Genomic DNA, 21,408 nt, shown 5'->3' on the forward strand with positions numbered 1-21,408 from the left:
GTTTATCATATTCTTCTTACCAACAGTCAAACTTTTCCTAACTGGCCAGAGTTTTTGTTCTCATTGCTTGTCTTACTTGGCTATCCCATAAACACAGATATTTTATATAACCTCCTTGTTGGCCAAGTAAAAAGTTGACCATTTTTAAATCCACACACGTGACCCATTTGTGTTCATCATACTTAAGTAAATTTAATACAACTTTTATGTGATCATAATTCTCTTTTAAGAGCACAGACTGACCAATAGAAAGTGTACCAAGCAAGTTTCCATTATAGAGTAATACACATATTAGACTCTTCTTTGAACTATCTATTTAACAGTCCTGCCACGTCACAACAGTAAACAAAATCTTTTCCAGTTGTAAAGAATGCCAAGAGATATTTTCCCTTGTTCTGATAAAAAGTCATGTTTGTTTCTTTCTGCAACAAATTCTTCTCTTTAAGCCTAGAAGCTAACAGTTCTGTTAACTCTTTTGACAGTCTTAGGTCTCTAACTAAATCATTAAGTTCTGCCTGGTTGAAGTTTTCACATTCTTTGGTTGATGTTTCTACAAAGTCTATACCACTGTCATGTTCATGATTTATATCTACTTCCTATATATCATCACTTTCACCTTGAAGTGAAGGCAGATCATTGAAAACGGGTACTGGTATTTCATCTGAGTGAATCAGTGGATGAATTGCCGAATCCAGATTTGGGTAACTTATTTTCTGTCAAGTTTTCTTGCCATAACAAGAAATCTTTGAGAGACAAAAGTAGCAATCATTTACAGGGTTCTTTGGCTCCCACCATATCACAGGAATGACAAATGTTAGCTGTTTCCTTGTGCCCTTTGTCCATTGGCTTAGATTTTCAACATAGGATTTACATACATTGTGCAGGCCCACAAATTATCCTGATCACCAACTTTCATCTTTTAAATAAGCCAAGTAGGATCTTTTTACAATGTCACTAATGTTTATTCTTTGACTTGGTACAGTAAAACACCCACATATAAAACAAAAAAAAGCCGGGGGAATTCAAACATTTCAAACATGGAGCTATAGGTGGAGCCAATATGGGCCAACCCATAGACAACTAACTAAACATGATAGAAAAAAACTATTGCCATTTTAAAACTTATTGACCCCAAATTACCCCAAAACAAGCCTCAAACTTAGGTCAGTAGAAAAAAAGTTAAAATTTATTGGTCAATATCATAAAAGTCATTAAATATGACTAAGGTGTTAGAAAACCTACATGTGCTTTAATTAGAGCATTTTAGCTCTTATTTCTAGCAATGTAGTTGTTCTAACACCCTTGTCATACACACACACACACACACACACCACACACACACACACACACACATATAAAGTTAATCCAAAACAAGAAAACAAAAAAATAACAACGCAAGGACGTGGAACAAATAAAGTATTATTGGACGCTCAGGAAAGAAGGAAAGAAGGAGGGTTTGACGTTTCGAGCGGAGCTCTTCATCGGAAACATAGGAGAAGGAAAGATCCCGAGAAGGGAAGACAGGGGGAAAAAAATCGCTAGTGATACAGATATATATATACACTCACAATTGTCACTGACAGTGACTGAGTGTGCAGGGTAGCACTTACACTGCTAGAAATAAGAGTTAAAAACACTTAGAGCAACAAGAAAGCACATTTTCATTCACTGACAAGGAAGATACTGCTCCACAGTGAACAAAATCACTATACAATAGTTCTAGTTTGCTTTGAACCAAGCTGGTTGAAAGACCCTGAATGAAGTTGCACAGAAGAGTATGCCTGGTTCCATATGCAACTGCTCATACTTTGTGGATCGGAAACACATATAAGTTGTCATAACTATCAAAATATGCTGTATGATGTTGTGAAATAAAAGGAAATCAATTTTGACAATGTACCAGTCTCCATATTTTCTATCATTATAATTATTGCATATTACATATATATATATATATTATATATATATATATATATATATATATATATTCTTTTACGTTTTTCAATCATGTTACTAGCCATGCTGGAACATACATCATTCATGGGATAACCAAAATACCATTGGTTTCATGTTGAGAGAGATATCTTTCAATAACACTAAAGACTGCCACATGACACGTTGGTGTTCATTTCCATCTTCTATAAAAACAAAATCACAAGAGATCATACGAGATTTGAGTAAACAAATACATGTCTCAAGTGGGAACAACTCCCAAATTATTATCTCCCTTCTGTTAAGTTTGAGTTTAAATTTTATAAATATGTTCATACACACACATAACCATACCACCATTATGCATATTTAATATGTGCACTAAGTAGTCCATATTTACATGCACGTGTGTACCCGATTGCGAAGTTTCACATTTTTCACATATCATTGTAAATTCATAAGATTGTATGTTTATTTATCCAGAAGTTTGTGCAATATTCATTCTGTAAATCATTTGGTGTTATACGCTTACGCAGACATATACATCTATGTACATGCACACACAAACACACAAAAATATGCACACATGTTTATACACCCTTCTTTGCATCTGAATGTTGTTCATGTTTGGATGTGTACTCATAAATGTGTAGTTTCACATTCCTTTCACATATTTTAACATCCAGCTTGCTTCCTGGGATTGTAAGCTCGTAGAGTTGTAGGTTCATAAATCTACGTACATTGTGTGGTGTCATGGATATGTGATTCCCATATATTTAAACCCTATCATAAACCAAATAAGGATATATCATACATCAACATAGGCTCCAATTATCCACCCTCAATCATAAAAACATGTTGATAACATTAGCAGGTGTGGTCCCAACCTATCCTCTGATACAGCCTCTTTTGAAAAAGCTACCCCATCCTACAACATCGCTTTAGAAAGAATAACAAACTATATTGATAGAGCAAGAAGAAGCAGGCAGAGGAAAACTTTATGGTACACTGCCCCATATAGAATGTAGCCACTAACATAGCTAGAAAATTCCTAAAATCAATAGATAACCACTTCTCACACTCACATAAATACTATAAAATCTTCAATAGAAATAGGGTCAATTATATTCAACCACAGTAAAAATAATATTAGGAATATCCCCCAAAGAGTATGTAATTGTAGATCTCTGCATGGCTGTCCCCTGAACACCAGGTGCCAGGAGAAAGATTACAGATCTGAATGGAGTAACTAAAACAGGAATGACCCTCAAAGAAAGGTATATGCAACATTTGGCTTTGTTCAGAGACAAAAATAAACAACACGCAACATCCCAATCTAATATGGTATGGATACTGAAAGACAGGAAATGAATAAACTAGAGCATTATTACTAAGGCCAACAAATACAGGGGACAGGTTAGCAAATGTAAATTTTACATCACAGATAAGTTCAACATTATTACGTCAAATGCAAATATTTTAAATATTAGAGATAAGATCTCTCCTCCATGCATAAGTAACAGTTTGCAATCTAAAATTTCAAGCAGGACACACCACCAACTTTACCACTGCCCCATCTGCAACCTGGATAAGTTTTTTTACTCTGAAAAGCAATTATATGAACTTTATGCATAAAAGATACATGCTCCCATAAACTTGTGCTGAGTGTCCTTCATTACACAAATATATAGGCATCACACATATCCATGACACCACACAATATGCACAAATTTATGAACCCACAACTCCATGAGTTTAAAACCCCAGGAATAATCCCAGGAACCAAGTTGGATGTCAGAACATATGAAAGGAATGTGAAACTCCCCAAATATGAGTACATATTCAAACACTAACAAAATGCATAATGCAGATGCAAAGATGTGTGTGTGTGTGTGTATAAAAGTATAAATATAGGCATAGATGGGATGGATGCAGATGCCTTCAAAAGAGAACTAAATCCTGCTATCAAGAATCCCAAATAAACCAACTTCAAGAACTGCAAATGAGGCCAGCAACATCATTCCTTCATTCACCAAATACCAACTATTAAAGGAGGATTAATGAAAATGTAGCTGAAAGAAATAGAAGAGAAAATACACACACACACACACGTGTGTGTGTGTGCATCAAAATGCCCAATAGGTAGGACAATTCAAGAGTTATAGAAGGTGCATGACCTGGGAAGACACATAAGTAATGATTCAGCATTCCATGTGCATATTACTAAAATGGCAACAATGTCGGTGGCACGTAAAAAGCACCATCCGAATCGTGGCCGAAGCCAATGCCGCCTCGACTGGCTTCCGTGCAGGTGGCACGTAAAATGCACCAATCCGACCGTGGCCGATGCCAGCCTCGCCTGGCACCAGTGCAGGTGGCACGTAAAAAGCACCCACTACACTCACGGAGTGGTTGGCGTTAGGAAGGGCATCCAACTGTAGAAACATTGCCAGATAAGACCGGAGCCTGGTGCAGCCTTCTAGCTTCCCAGATCCCCGGTCGAACCGTCCAACCCATGCCAGCATGGAAAAGCGGACGTTAAACGATGATGATGATGATGATGATGTGCAGCTGAGTGGCTGGCTGGGTTTTGAGGTCATTCAGAACCAAGAAAAAGGATACCATGCTACTCTTATAGAAAAAAAGTTCCCTCAGCTGCCAACTGTAGTTGCCACAAAGTGTTGGTCTAACTGTGGAACTCAAGGCAATCCAATACCACTACACCAAGAAGATTGATTTGCTCTAACAGACAAGCCACTAGGCGAGGCAAGAACTGGAAGACTGTTTCATCAAGAGAGGGCACACATATATTTGGAAGATCTGGAAGGTCTAGCTCCCAACCATACCAACCTACCTTTGAACCAGACTCCACTGCATTGTATCAAAGACATTGTTCTCTCTATCAAGAGTAAGGACACAGTATTGTAAAAGCTTGGGTTTCAAAGGCCCACAACTTTCCAACATTCTGCCAAACAACCTCAGAGATCTCTGAGGTGAATATGTGGCTGTTTCAAAAAATATTTGGACAAATTTTTATCTGAGGAACAAGATGAACCCACATTACAGCAGGGAACACAAGGAAGAGCAACTCTATTTAACTCACTTCTCTACCAGGACCAATTCCAGAAAGCCAGGAAGCATACACTAGAATGGATGCAGCCTTTGGTTGAAATCAACAAAAACAAACACACATTAAAATATATATATCAATACACAGACAGACAAGTACCAATATGCATGAAATTTGTTGAAGCAGATTGTCAGGTGCCAAGGCTTTTGATAAAGTTGATTGCAGAATTATATGTCAGAAACTTCATGGCTTTGACATAGAAGACTAGGAGAGTAGCTGCATGTCTTTTAGAAGATGATAGTCAGACAGTTACAGCCACATGTGCTCTTTTCAAGGGAACATCATTTCAGAGTGGATACCCTTAGAAAACAACTGTACCAGAAACACTACTGTTCGTAGTGACTCTCAGATATGCAGTCAGTTATTCAGCTAGACACTCTCACCAGCTCAGCTGGCAATACAAAAGTATCATAAGCAGTCAAGAGCCTTGATCAATACACAAAACTACAGAAAGACCTGAATGCAATTTGCAAATGAAATTGCCAGAAACTTGACAACCTTTCTATTGCTGGTGTCATAAGAAAATACATTGAGAACACTCTACAAAATGGTTGGTGTTAGGAAGGTATCCAGCAATAAAAATCAAGCCAGAACTGTGATGTGCGATGAGCAGAAGTAGAAACCTTGCCTACCCCAGTATGATGACAGTAACTCAGAACAAGAACTGACTCAGATCATAATGAAATCCAACCTGTGCTAGTATTGAAAATGGACTGAAATGATGTACGAGTGTGTGTGCGTGTGAGAGAGAGAGAGTGTGTGTGTGTGTGTGTGTACACACACACACATCTACATCACAAGCATTTCAAAAATCATTCATATCAAAGGGAATTTTATTAAATGGACATGTTGAAGACACAAATACGAAAAAAGCCATTTACAAACACCAGTGGTCATGCATAGAGGAAGGTGACCTTACTTGCCATGATAAATGAGGGATAAATTTGCTACAGGAAATAGGAAATAAAGCCTCTTGTATGCTACTCAATTACTCCGAATGTATCTATATTTTGTATGAGTGTATTTGTACATAATTAGATGTTCACTGAAAGGTGAATACTCAAACCTGAAAATATAAAAGAAATACCTTGCAATATTAGATACATATTCATAAATATATTTAAAAAAATAACGTTACATATCAATGTATGATGTACACTAAAATAACTATTTGGTTGTCCTAATTTTTTAAATTTTATTTTAATCCTCATTTTGCATTTAATATTTTTTTTAGTCAGTCATTCTTCTTGATTGTTTATGACTCCCTGCCAACGTTTCCCAAGCTTTTCAATGCCTTGATGATAGAAGTTGCCAGATCTTGACTCAATTCATCACACCATGTTTTAAGCTCCATCATTATTGAATAATACTCATAGACTGCTGGAGAGTAACTGGAATAGGTGATAATCTGAAAGCATTATATCAAGAGATTATGGTGGTGTGGTAGAACTTCCCAACCGAGCTCTTGAACAGCATCTTTGATCAAATTAGCAATATCATAGTGGTCATTGCTACATTGAAGAAGCACATTGAAGAAGCCAGCTAGGCTGTTTCAGCTAGACATGAAACTTTGCATTGATTGTGTTGTTGTTGCTAAGCAGTTTGTAGTGGATTAGCATTTCTCAACCCCATCAAATATAGGAGGCAGCTCTGGCTTGGCTTGAGGAGCTGCTTGCTTGTTGGGACTCGGCTATTCTCTCTGTTTCATTATTGAAGTAAAGACACTATTTTTCATTGCCAGTGATGATGTGATCTGTGTCCACAAGTAGCTTGGTGTCAAGTGAGCAAACAGGCAGCAATAGAGGAGTGCTGGAATTTGTATTTTGTTCAGTGTGTAGCTCCATGCACTGAGTTTTTGGACCTTACTCCATGAGTGAAGGTAACAGGCAGCAGTATCAGGAGCACATCCATCTGCTGGGTCAATTCCCAAAGGGACTGGTGCAGATCCTCATGGATGAGCTTGCTTAATCAATCCTCATTGAACTGTGTAGGTCAGCCAGAACATGGAGCCTGTGAGGGTGAATTTCTCCCCACTTGGAGCATGCAAACCATTTCAGTGCAGTTCTTTCAATAACAGCCACTTCCCCATACACAGCACAAATGTCATAGGCAACTTTGGTACTCTGATTGAAAGCAAAGAAAAGCAGATATCAAAAATGCTAATTTTTTTTCTACTTAACACTCCATTGTTATATATCTGACAAGAGATAAAATTTATACAAATTTTGAAAACATTCAACAAAAGCTGCAGAGGAAGAATAAAACTAGAAAACAAAAACATAAAACACCATGATAAAAAATATTTTTGAATTAATTCAAATGACATTGGAAAGAAATGAATGAATTTGTTTGACAAGCCGTTATTTGCAATACTTATGTTCAAATGAGACTAAAATTTCCTTCATTAGTGTACTATCCTACAATTTTGTTATAGTATCTTGTGGAAGTATAAAGAAATAGCATGAAAAGAAACTTTGAAACATTCATTTTTTTTTAGCATGTGTAAAATAACAATGAACAACGGTGGCAAACTTATAAATATATACATTTGAAATTAGTTATTACATAGAACATTTTGGATTTTCAAGATTATTAAATTAATCTTTCTCGGGTTATTTTAAATTTCTAAATCATTGTTTCAACTGTCTTCAGTTTTTATTTTTACATTCATTATCTAAACTTTACAATTTTATCTTTGAAAATGGTTTATAAATTCACTAATTTTCTATATATTAGGCACAGGAGTGGCTGTGTGGTAAGTAGCTTGCTAACCAACCACATGGTTCCGGGTTCAGTCCCACTGCATGGCACCTTGGCCAAGTGTCTTCTACTATAGCCTCGGGCCGACCAAAGCCTTGTGAGTGGATTTGGTAGACGGAAACTGAAAGAAGCCCGTCGTATATATGTATATATATGTATGTGTGTGTATGTGTTTGTGTGTCTGTGTTTGTCCCCTTAGCATTGCTTGACAGCCAATGCTGGTGTGTTTATGTCCCCGTTACTTAGCGGTTCAGCAAAAGAGACCGATAGAATAAGTTCTGGGCTTACAAAAGAATAAGTCCTGGGGGTCGATTTGCTCAACTAAAGGCGGTGCTCCAGCATGGCTGCAGTCAAATGACTGAAACAAGTAAAAGAGTAAAAAAGAGTATATATTCTTTATCTAAGTTTAGACTCAGAACTTTGATTTTTAATGAAGTTCTTCAACATACTTATTCGCTATACAACACTGCAACATCACAGTAAACAATACTAACCTGTTATAAAATGAGTAAACAGCTAGTGTATATTACATTTACTCATACAAAGTAATCAGTCTGAAACATGAATTATAACTGGTATTGCGTTGGACAAAGCATATCTCTAAAATTGTCAAGAAGGCCGAGGGTGTCTTGGCATCACTCAGCAAGACTTTTGTTAGCCGCTCTCCAGCCATCTATTTAAAACTGTATACAGCTATGGTACGACCACACTTGGAATTCGCATCATCAGTTTGGAATCCCTATCTTGCTCAGAACATTGACCTCCTGGAATCTGTCCAGAGACGTGCAACCAAACGCATACCCTCCATCAGACACCTACCATATTCTGAGCGCCTTGTTTCCCTGGGCATGGATTCACTGAAGCTCCGGCGTCTGGCGACGGACCAACCACCTCACCAACAACAACACTGAACACCTTTTTGATCTCCATGTGTCTAACACACGTGGACATGCCTACAAAGTCAGAAAACAGCACAGCTCCCATGACTTTCGGAAACATTTTTTCACGCTCAGGGTTGCTGAAGCGTGGAATAAACTGCCTGCATCAGTTGTTGACTGCCATGACACTGCATCCTTTAAGGCCCTCATGCTTCCCGAAATCCGTCGAAACTACACCTGATTATATATACACTTTAGATGAGTTGTAGTGCACCTGAGCACTGTACACAATTATTATTATTATTATTGCTGACTTCTCATATGCTTTGGATTGTAAAATGGGATTGTTTAGGACATGTTTCAGTAAATATTTTGAGTTACTATTTGAAATTATATACTCTTACTCTCTTTTACTCTTTTACTTGTTTCAGTCATTTGACTGCGGCCATGCTGGAGCACCGCCTTTAGTCGAGCAAATCGACCCCGGGACTTATTCTTTTTGTAAGCCCAGTACTTATTCTATCGGTCTCTTTTTGGTTATCAAGCAATGCTAGGGGAACAAACATAGACACACAACACACACACACACAACACACACACACACACATACATATATATATATATATATATACATATATACGACAGGCTTCTTTCAGTTTCCGTCTACCAAATCCACTCATAAGGCATTGGTCGGCCGGGGCTATAGCAGAAGACACTTGCCCAAGATGCCACGCAGTGGGACTGAACCCGGAACCATGTGGTTGGTTAGCAAGCTACTTACCACACAGCCACTCCTGCGCCTGTTGCAAATAGAAGTAACTCCTTTGAGAATGTTATGAAGTAGAAGAAATGACATGTAAATAAAAGAAAACTGTCACACACACACACAAATAAAATGGATAAATTTTCAAATAAATGACTTTATTAGCAATTATTTAATTTGGTATCTTAGGTGAAGAGAAACAATTATTCAAAAGACAATCTGCATATATACCAGAATAACTATGATGTACCTGAACTGTTGGAGGATTATAATTGTAGTGAGGATTATAATTATACAGCTAATGTATGTCAATAATGAGATTACTAAAAAAAATGATAGATTAGCTATTCATGGTTTGGAACTTTTAGAAAATCTGATGAGAAGTAATCTTCTCTCTCTATATAAACGGCAGTTTGTCTGTCTGTGTGTCTGTCAGGTTGTACCCTCACCCTGACCACAGCTTTCAACCGATTCTGATGAAACTTGACACACACATAGCCCAATGTCATAATTCAAAACTAACACAGCGAAAATTTTGAAAAGTTCCCCCAGTTCTGAAAAAAATCGATAAATTCGACATGGGGTCGAGAATCAGAAACACAAACCACAGACTGTCTAGGGGACGCAACTCGACCTTTTTAACTCTCAAAAAAATTTACCATAATTTTTTTCCCATTTTTTTCTATTTTTTGGCTATAACTCTCTAAAAATGCTTTATAGTTATTTCCCTTACAAACCCGAGCAACGCTGGGCAATACTGCTAGTTGTGGTTAAAGAAAGGAATGAGAGGATTGGATGAAATTTAAAATGTTTAATATATTACAAAACTACTTGACCAATTGCACACCTAGGAACAATTAAAGAATTGGTAGAAAATGTCATAAAAAATGGAAATAACTTCAATACCAGTACAGGCACAGTACTTAATCTGCATAATGATAGTTGCTTGTCATGTGATTAATGACAAGCAACTATCATTACTGAATTATTACTGACCTCGGTTGTAAGAATTCATGTTCAAATATATAACTAGTAAAATGTACTATGAATAGGTGTAGTTTATTGGTGGATAAAGTAAAGAGAATCAAGTCTTTATCAGTATCTTAGCAAGCTGAATTATTAACTTGCTAGCCTAAAATTAATTTTTTTTCAATTTTGTTACTCGTACCGCTGTGAGTCATATTTCACAGACAAGTAAATCTTCAGTGAAAAGCATGGTTGGTGTTGAAAAGCATGGGTTCTTTGTCAGTCGAATAAACCTTACTACACACCATGAAGACAGGAATGGCAAAGTCTAATGTAGCAATAAAACTAAACATTGTAAGACATTTATTCTGAGTCTTCAAGTTTTCAAATTTCCCTTCTATGTACAATTGAAAAGGGTTTTGTTAATTTGCAGTGAGAAGCTAACCTTTTCAAATGACAATTGACTTCAATAAGTTTGTATTCTATGTATTCTACCCAAAGGAAATGATGTCTCTCATCTTGCTAGATGATTTATAAAACTGAGATAAGATTCAATACTATCAGCTGTCTAGTAATTGTTATGAATGATATGGTAATAAAAGGAAATAAGTCGTCGTTTAAGTGATTGTTCAAACAAAACTGAATATCTTACTGATATTTGAATCAGTGAGTCATAGGCAGTTACTCATAAAGACACAGGTACCATATTAAATATATGAAAACAGAATTCATATTCCTTGCAATTTTGCTTTGTATGTACAAACTAGCAGTATCGCCCGGCGTTGCTCGGGTTTGTAAGGGAAATAACTATAAAGCATTTTTAGAGAGTTATAGCCAAAAGATGTAACAAAAATGATGGTAAATTTTTTTTTAGTTAAAAAGGTCGAGTTGCGTCCCCTAGACAGTCTGTGGTTTGTGTTTCTGATTCTCGACCCCATGTCGAATTTATCGATTTTTTTCAGAACTGGGGGAACTTTTCAAAATTTTCGCTGCGTTAGTTTTGAATTATGACATTGGGCTATGTGTGTGTTAAGTTTCATCAGAATCGGTTGAAAGCCATGGTCAGGGTGAGGGTACAACCTAACAGACACACAGAAACACACACAGACAAACTGCCGTTTATATATAGAGAGATATACATAATATCTATATCAAAAGGTTTGATTGATTTAGATTTATCACTTCTTTCATAAATTTGTCAATACAGTTAAGGGTTAACAAGCTATTTCTGTAGAGAATCTGTAAAAGCATACGGCTTGCTTTTCTTAAGTGTTGTTGACTACTTTTTAACCTTTTATTTGTATTGTGTTACTTTGTAATGTAAAGCATTCGGTGTATGTAGGTGATTTTGTCCTCATTTTTTAATCCTTCTCATTAAAGGTTGACTGACTTTAAACAGGACATTCTACTAAGGATGATTGTGGTTTTAAATACGATATTTCAATAAACACAAAGAGCATAAAAAATACAACAAAGAGCACAACAGATCTTCCTCATTTTTTCACCAGGATAAAGCAATATATTTGAACTGATGGCCCTGAACCTATATGTTATCTTGCAAATTTTATTGCCACTAGCCTTTCTTTTAATTGCAGCTCTCCTGCTCTGAAAGCAGAAAATACTCTCATTTAACAGAAAGTGATTAAGCAAACTCAAGTCCTTCGGGAGGATATTGAAGAGCTGTGGACCTCTGAAGTCCAGGCTATCACAGTATCTTGTCCTACATCTTGATGGCAAATTTGGAGTCCTTGGCACTATGCAGTGACGCCCAGTTCTAGTATTTGTGTAACTCTCGATGCCAAAGTTTGGGACAAGTCCTTCCAGGATCTTCCAGATGTATATTATGTCATATCTTTCTCAACTACACTCTAAGGAATAGAGTCTTAATCTCTTGAGTCTTTCCCAATAGCTTATATGCTGCACAGAGGCTATCTTCGTGTAACTTTGTTGGATCGCCTCCAGTTTTGAGATTAATTTGACACTGGTTGGTGACCATAACTGAGAGCAATAGTCAAAGTGGCTTAGGACAAGTGTCCTCCAGAGGACCATCATGGTTTCCTGGTCTCTTGTTCTAAAAGCTCTAAGAATCCATCCGGTCAGCCGCCTACATTTCATTGCCAATTTAACAACATGCACCTGAAAGTTTGCATCATCACTCATGTAAATACCCAGGTCTCGCACTGATTGTACCTCCGGGATTGCAATCCCTCCAGGTCCAGTGCATTTATTGGGTAATGCATTTACTTTTGCATGCTGATAGCATAAAGCTTGAAACTTTTCAGCATTGAACTGCATGCTATTCTTTTCAGCCCACTTGTATATTTCTTCCAGCTCACATTGCAGGTGCTTAGTGTCTTCAGGGTTCTGTATTGCCTGTGAAACTTTTGCATCATCTGCATAACTTGTGATCATGGCTCTTTACGTGGCTGAGGGCATGCCTGAGAGGGCCATTATGAACAGTAGTGGTCCCAAAACAGTGTCTTGCGGAACGCCGCTCACTATTTGCGTGTTATTGGAGGTGACCCCATTGGCTACTACCACCTGACTTCTATCCTTCAGAAAGTCATGAAACCATTCTCCCAATTTTCCAACTATGCCAAAATCACACAGTTTGTGACATATCATTCCATGATCGACTTTATCAAAGGCCTTTGCAAAGTTGAGATATATCACTTCCACATTTGAGTGGTTGAGCAGTTGTTTCAGCACCCAGTCATAGTGTTGTAGGAGCTGAGTTAGGCAGCTTCTTCCTTGTCGGAAACCATGTTGGGTGTCAGGCAGCAAGTTATTTTCTTCAAGGAAGGCGATTAGTTTCCTTCTGACTATTCGTTCCATGACCTTGCTGATGTGTGAGGTCAGAGAGATTGGTCTGTAGTTCTTGGCCTCCGCTCTGCTACCTCCTTTATGAATAGGGCATATTTTACCCTCCTTCAGTTTTCTTGGAAGTTTGCCAGCTGCAAGGAAGCTCTGAAAGAGGAACTGCAGTGGTCTTGCTAGGACTCTCTTACTTACTTTTAGAAGGATTGATGGGAATTCATCTGGGCCAGTAGCTGAGTTTGTTTTCATTTCATCAATAGCCTTTATTACATCGTCTTCCTTTATATTGATGTAATCAATCATCGCTGCCTCTGATTTTACATCTGCAGTGGTAAAGAAGTCAGTTGGGTTGCTGACTTGAAAATGCCCTAGGGGTGGAGTGAAAATACTCTTGAATTGCTCATTTAGTATTTCACTTATCTTCGTTGGATTTCCTGTGAGTGTGCCTTCTTTTTCAAGGAGTGGCCCTATCCTACAGTGCACCATAGCTGTTTCTTTGGCAAACTTGTAGAAAGCTCTGGGGTTAGATTTTATGTTGTCTATAGCCCAGGCTTCTTTGTCTGCTCTTTCTTTTCATGGGAGAGTTGCAGACATTTTTCAATTTCCAACAGTTTTATCTTTAGGCGGGACATTTTACTGCTTTCAATTTGTTTGTTTAGGCAATTTGAAACTTTTGTATGCCGTCTCATAAGAATTTTCCTCTCTCTGGGGATTTTGTTCTTGTGTACAGTGGCCTTTCTCTCTGGGACACATTTGTAGCATATGGCTTGCATTACAGACATGAATTGTTGAAGTTTCATGTCGATGTCTGGCGAGGAGAGACATTTAGGCCAGTTATCTTTGAGGATTTCTTTCTCAATTTGTTTCCAGTTTGCCTTATGGAAGTTCAAGCTGGAAAGATTCTGAGAGTTTCATGTAGACTGCATGTCCATGCTTTCCTTTAGCCTGTACATGGTCAACTCTACCATGTTGTGATCCGAGAGTAGTGTCGGTGTCACTTTCACATTATGGATGAGATCCATATTATTTGTGAAGCAGAGATCCAGTATGTTACCTGCCCTGGTTGGTTGGAGTATTATTTGCTCCATGTATAGAGTGTTGATAAGGTTCAGGAGGGACCTCGCCTGTCCTCATTCGCATCGTGTCATTCCTGGGAGAGAAAGGCCCTCGGGCCATCTGACATTGGGCAGATTGAAGTCTCCCATAAGAAGTACACTTATGTGTTATTGTAACGTGACTAGAACTTCTATTTTTGTAAGGCAGTCTTCAAACTTGCCTACATGGCTTGGAGCATCTGGAGGACGATATGTAGTACATATAACTACACCGAGTTGCCTTATATGTACAATTAGTGTGTCACACACTGAATTTGAGTATGACAAAAGGACCTGGGGTGTGAGGTCCTCGCAGATATACATAGCAGCTCCACCATGACTCCTTTCTTTTCTGTCGGTCCGTAGTACAACATACTGTGGTATGTGTATTTCTGCATTTGCTATGTCCGGTTTCAGGTGTGTTTCCATAAGTGCTATGCATAAGGCTTGATTGCATGCAACAAGGTCTCTCAAGGGATTTTTGTCCTGTTACTGAGTGTTAGCAGTCCTCTGATGTTCAGTAGGAGCATCGAGGTGATGTGTGTGTTGTTGCCAGTGGTGTCCACTTTGGGGCTATTTGCTGTGGCGGTCTTGTGTATTGTGGATAGTCCCATCTGTGAGTTTGAGTTTGATGGAGCCAGGTTAGCTGCTGTACAATCTTTTGTGCCATGCACAAAAAAGATTCTTCTTCAGCAGCTGCCCTTTCAATAACATGTTGATGGTTTGTAACACGCACTACATCTGCGTACTTCCGTTTTAGGGCAGGTGGTGCGTAGTCCTTTCCTTTTCCTTTTGGCAGTTAGTTTCTGCCTGTTTCATGTTTATGTGACAGGGTCTTTGGTGTGCAAAACGGCAGCCTGCACCTTCCTCTCCATGCCAGCAGACACCTTTCATGTAGAATTTACACATTCGTGTGTGCTGTCTCTTTCTATCCTTTTTGGTACATGGATAGTCAGGTTTGCTTCTATCCTTGGCTTCTATCCTTGGTTTTGTTTGAGTTTTAGTTTTGCCTTCTTTGGCTGTTTCATCTTTTGTTTTTCTTTTAGTTTTTCTTTCTTTTACTTCTTTTTTGGCTCTTTCATCTCCATGGTTTTGGCTTTTGATGCTGGTAGGGGCACTTGCACTTAGGTTTACTTCCCGGGCAGGTTTCTCACTTGAATCTCCTTTGTTTTCCTGGGTGTTTACCAAGGGGGGTGGGCATCTTTCATCTGCACCCGTGCCTCCATCCTTGCCATCTTTGTTTTGTTCGATGTGAAAGATAGCATCAATATATATACGTACGTACGTACATACGTATGTATGTATGTATATATGTATATGTATGTATGTATGTATGTATATATGTATATATTTATGTATATATATATATGTATATGTATACATATATATGTATATATATATATATATGTATGTATATATATGTATATATATATATATATATATATATATATATATATATATATAATATATATATATATATATGTATGTATGTATGTATATATATGTGTATATATATATATATATATATATATATATATATATATATATGTACGTATATGTATACCTATGTATATGTGTATATATGTATGTATATATGTATGTATGTATATATATGTATGTATATATATATGTATATGTATATATATAAGATTTGGAGGCTTATATCAGAAACTAAGAAATCTTGAGTGTAATTGTTAAAGTTACATTATTTTCTTTTGAAAAGGGAATAAATATCATTGATAGGGGTAACAAATCACCTCTAATTAACATCATGGAAAGGAAGAGGAGAAAAGATTTGGACAATAAGGCAGACATGTTGCTCAGTTGATTGTTTTACAAGTAACATCAGAGCTCTATCTGAAAATATTATTTGTTATTTAATAGTCTGGTTCAAAATAATGACACAAAAAATAGCAATGAAAGCAATAGAGAGAGAAATAGTAATCGTAACTGAAGAATGAGAAGTCAGCAAAAATACACTTTTGCACTTGAAAAGTTCTAAACAAGTTACAAAGGTTTTGGCAATTTGCATGAAATATCCCGCTTCACAAAAGCTACACAAATGAATAGCCTTTGTGAACTGGGTATGCTATGTGATTATTCACTCTAAAATGTTAACACTTATATATGAAAATGTTTTCAAAAGCTTTCTTCCATTTTAATTATTTAAATTGTTATTACTATTTCAGATTTTTATTGAATCAATGATGTTTATATGAAAACAATAATTCCAGTACCATGAGAACAAAAACAATGCCAACAATTGCAGCCTCATAGAGAGACATACTCCTGCTTTTCACAAGTATTCCAGTAATTGGAATTCATTTGCTTTTCTGTGTCATTAAATAGCACTTATGAAGGAAAAGGACAGTATTCAAGTGGGATAGTAGCTCCACATACAATCTGTATCAGTCTATCTGAAATACTACCATATTTTCCAATCTTTTTAAACTTACAAATTACATTTTTCTCAAAAAAGTCAAATGAAAATAATGTTTTTTTTTGACACATTCTACCAGTATACGAAGTTTCAAATTGTTTAGGTAACTAGAAATTCCGTCCATCAAAAGGAAAAGATCCCAGTGTTATTTATTTTTTACATTAATCTTAATCTTATTTCGGCCAGAGTTCTTTCGTCACACTCTTGTGACCGCATCAGTGGTCCTTTGCTTTCTTCTTTCTTACTAACGGCCAGTCATTTTGTATTTTGTATTTCTATTGTATATGTCTTCATTTGTGCATGCGTATACCTCAATGTGTGTCTATGTTTAGTTAGTGTGTGTGTGTGTGGAAGTGCCTGTAATATTTGTATCTCCTGTTTCATGTAAAAAGCACCCACTACACTCACGGAGGGGTTGGCGTCAGGAAGGGCATCCAGCTGTAGAAACACTGCCAGATAAGACTGGAGCCTGGTGCAGCCTTCTGGCTTCCCAGATCCCCGGTCGAACCGTCCAACCCATGCTAGCATGGAGAACGGACGTTAAACGATGATGATGATGATGATGTGCTTGAGGACACCTATTGAGTCAAGTACATCAACATCAAAACTCAAATGGAAATTGTAGCAGTGATACCTGTGCCAGCCCCACCTTGACTGGCTTACGTGCCAGTGGCACATAATAAGCACCAACCAATCATGGCCGTTGCCAGCCTCGCCTGGACCTGTGCCGGTGGCACATAAAAAGCACCCACTACACTCACAGAGTAGTTGGCGTTAGGAAGGGCATCCAGCTGTAGAAACACTGCCAGATCAGACTGGAGCCTGGTGCAGCCTCCTGGCTTCCCAGACCCCGGTCGAACTGTCCAACCCATGCTAGCATGGAAAACGGACGTTAAACGATGATGATGAGGATGATGACATACTCTTTGGACTAAACTTTTACACGTTAGGCCACTGGAAATGAAAATTTTAATTAATTTCCATTTCCCTTTGATATGATTATATATATATAGGCTACCAAATAAACTATGTTTTGGGCACAACAACTCTTTGTTACTACTAAAATAACCTCAGAAATGAGGTTGGGTCACACAATTTTAAGGTCAATTTTAAGCCAGGAAGTGGAAAGCAGAAGCAGAAACTGACGACATCTTGTCTTCTCTTATACACAGAGAAAGGACTTGGTTTTGGCGCAGATCAGTTCTGACCGTTTGCAAGCATGATGCGGAGTGAACGCAGATCTGTTGTTAGCAACAGCGTCAAAACAAGAGAAGCAGAGATAAGAGAGCTTCATTTGATCCGATGTGTTCATCAAGGTCAGATGACGAGATGGGAAGAAAATGCTGCTAAGAGGAAGATAAGTTGGGATGAGATGTGGAAGTGGATGACATCTCGGCTGAGTTTCCTGATTCGTTCATCTTATGTTTTGCCATCACCTATGAATCTAGTAAGATGGAACGTCTTAGAGAATGACATCTGCAAATGTGGAAGGGTCGGTACACTGAAACATATTCTTTCCAACTGCTCACTAGCATTGAACGGGTTTACATGGAGACACAACTTGGTCGTTAAGGTTATCTTCAATGCTATAAAGAACCAAATTCATCTCAACAACACTGAAGAAAAATGATTAAAAGTACCATCAAGAGATTTCATTACCTTCGTGCGACCAGGTCAGCAGATCCGTTTCAAGAAGATCAAGAAACTTTCTGAGAGAAATGAAAAGTGGAACGGCTATTGGGAGGTAACTGCAGATTTACCTGGGTGCCAGGTTTTCTTTCCCATCCCAATTACAAAAAAACCAGATATTTTGATGTGGTGTGAAAGAAAGAAAGTTGTAAATATAGTCAAGTTAACGGTTCTTCATGAAGATAATATGGACGCCGCTCGGGCTCGAAAATTGAACCGTTATAAAAACCTCCTCGAGGAATGTGAAGATGTAGGCTGGAAAGCGGAACATTTTGCTATCAAAGTCAGATGTAGAGGGTTTGTTGGACACAGCGTGAGACGACTGTTGTTATCGCTAGGCCTAACTCATCGTAAAGTCAATACCACCATGACTGATATCCAATCTACAGTGGAGAAGGCTAGCCACTTGATTTGGTTAAAAAGAGATGATGAGCGATGGCTAGAAGTATATTGAGTTCTTCATAACCAGCTGATCTAGCAAGTGGGGCCTCATATCAGTGAGGGGGGCCAGTGCGCATTGATGCCGCTGAGAGGTAGGCCCCGAAACAGCGCGCATTCTCTCCTGATGACCCCATACACTTGCTAGCTTCCAGTATACAGAGCTTTTAACTGGTAGCACTTGCATGTGCAAGTTGTTTGCAAGACAAAATAACCTCAGAAATGAGGTTGGGTCACACAATTTTAAGGTCATTTTCGAGCAATATTTCAATTTGCTTTTAATGTTTCACTTTTGTCTGGTGTTTCACACATGTGTAGAATTCAAATCAACAAACATTTATGAAAATGTATACATAAATATTGTATTAAAATAAGCCACAACCAAAAAAATTTCCTTAAAAGATATCCATTTCTCTATATGTTATATGGACATACGGTCACTCACTCTCTCTCTCTCTCTCACATGCACACATACATACAAAAAAGATGTATGCATATGTATTTATGTATGTGTATATGAAATGAATATCACTTATACAGGCAAAAAATACATACACAACAAACCCCTTCACTCCCTCAGTCTCTCTCATGCACACATGTCCATTTCATATACATGTACATACATCTTTCATTTTCTCTTTCTTTCACTGTCTGCTCTGACTTTAAAGCAAACATTGCTTTTTCACTTTCTCCTGTCTTCAAAGCATAAAATTTTTTTTTAAATGTTATGGAAATTAATGACCAATCATATGAACTCATATGATCAAGTTGACAACTTTGCTGCTTCAAACGTAAGAATGCCATAAAATAACTTCCTTTGGCACACACACACACACACACACACACACACACACACACACACACTATGGTTAAAATTTCTGTGAAATTGTTATTTCTTGCTGTGTGCATGCGCAAAATTACAGCTCAAATCCAATTGAAATTACCTTTTGCTATTCTGTAATTTATGTTTGTGATGAGTGTATTTAAAAACCTGGTCTTCGATATAAACTTAAAAGGAAAATTTCCTTGAAATCCTGTCCTTTACCTGTTATTTCTAGCATGTCCAAGATTACTGGCTTAATGGAAGTTATTGTTTGTTTAAAAGTGAAGTGGGGAAGGTACAATTTGCATGAAAGTACTTTCTGCTCTTAAGAAGGATTACAAACTATTTCATCATAGAAACTATATCATCATTTGCGCTCCCTTTTATTTTTTTTCTAAATTTCTTCATATTCCTATGCTTTCGATACAAGAGATAGGGATTTCACCCAAAAAACATTAATTTTTTAAATTTTCTCCCTCCACACTCCAATTTCTTCATTTTTTTTTTTTTTACTTTTCTCCCAAATTTTGTTCAAGAGGAAAAAAATGGAGTACAAATCTTTAATAATTTTCTTCTTCCTTTTTTTCTTAAAGAAATCCCAAAATCTCCTTCCCAAACATCCAACCATCACCTCACCACTTTCAAAAACCTACAAACTCCTAATGTTTCACAATTAGCTTTTTGGAAAGCGGGGTAGTTTATTCATAAATAATGTTGTTTACCTGTTGTTTCTAGCATGTCGGGTTTTCTGGTATTTTTTACGTCTGCTATTTCAGTACAATTCTATGCATGCATGAAATATCAGATGAAAGTGAAACATTGGGAGGTTTTAGCTTTTTGAAAGTGAGTAGGTGATGGGTAGGTGAGGTGAGGGAAGGGGCATTGAGTGTTTCTTTAAGAAAAATTAAACTCTCAAAAAAATATATATTTCCCAGATTTGTAATCTCTATTTTTCAGAGAATAAAAAAAATATTCAAAAAAGTTACAAATTAAGAAATTGCGGTGGAGACGGATGGTGGGGGAGCTAAAATTTTGAAAACGTGATTTCTGGGCAAAATCATATTAACCCCCTTTTATATGATGAAATAGTTTGTAATCCTTTATGCAAATTGTACCTTCCTCACTTCACTTTTAAACAAACAATAACATCCATTAAGCCAGTACTCCAGTTCACTATATACCAGCTGTACCGCTTCTGTCCATGAGAAACAAACAACTAATGCAATGTGGATGTCGGGCATAACACCCGGGCAACGCCGAGATGCATTTCTAGTGTGTTATAAAATGGCCGTTTAATTGAATCTACAAGATATTTTTGCTTTTGTTAAGTAGAATTACAGAGTAAATTTTCAATGCATAGACACTAATGTTTTTATGGTGTTTCTTGCGATAATGGTAGAAAACAGGTCAACTTTGAAAAAAATTTTTAATGCTTGTTTACTAGAATTTTTGTTCAAAGATAGTTTTCTTACAAATTATCAATGTTTATAAATTTTTAGAAATAAATTTCATGATTATAAAACTAATTTAAAACAATATTTAAAAGTTCATTATAATTTAATAAATGTCACAATTTTTATTTAAATCAAAGACACCGTTTTTGTTTTGTTTTTTTTTCAAACTCGACCTTTTTCTACTATCAACTATTTATTTCAAAAGTGGAGAATATTTTTCACTA

General features: G+C 37.1%; 1 protein-coding gene across 3 annotated transcripts in view; it reads right to left on the bottom strand.

The window, feature by feature from the left end:
- LOC115209251 (disheveled-associated activator of morphogenesis 1) overlaps positions 1 to 21,408 on the bottom strand; it is a 153,372-nt gene that overhangs the window by 128,157 nt on the left and 3,807 nt on the right. The window contains exon 2 of one of the 3 annotated variants that reach the window (XM_029777541.2): positions 5,982 to 6,128. The exons of the other annotated variants lie outside the window; for them this stretch is intronic. Within the exon in view, the coding sequence (XP_029633401.1) occupies positions 5,982 to 5,988 (7 nt within the window). The 5' untranslated portion in view covers positions 5,989 to 6,128. The remainder of the gene's footprint in view (positions 1 to 5,981; positions 6,129 to 21,408) is intronic. 3 annotated transcript variants of the gene reach the window in all.

The sequence above is a fragment of the Octopus sinensis genome, linkage group LG3 (assembly GCF_006345805.1).
Source record: "Octopus sinensis linkage group LG3, ASM634580v1, whole genome shotgun sequence".
In the NCBI taxonomy this organism is placed as follows: Eukaryota; Metazoa; Mollusca; class Cephalopoda; order Octopoda; family Octopodidae; genus Octopus; species Octopus sinensis.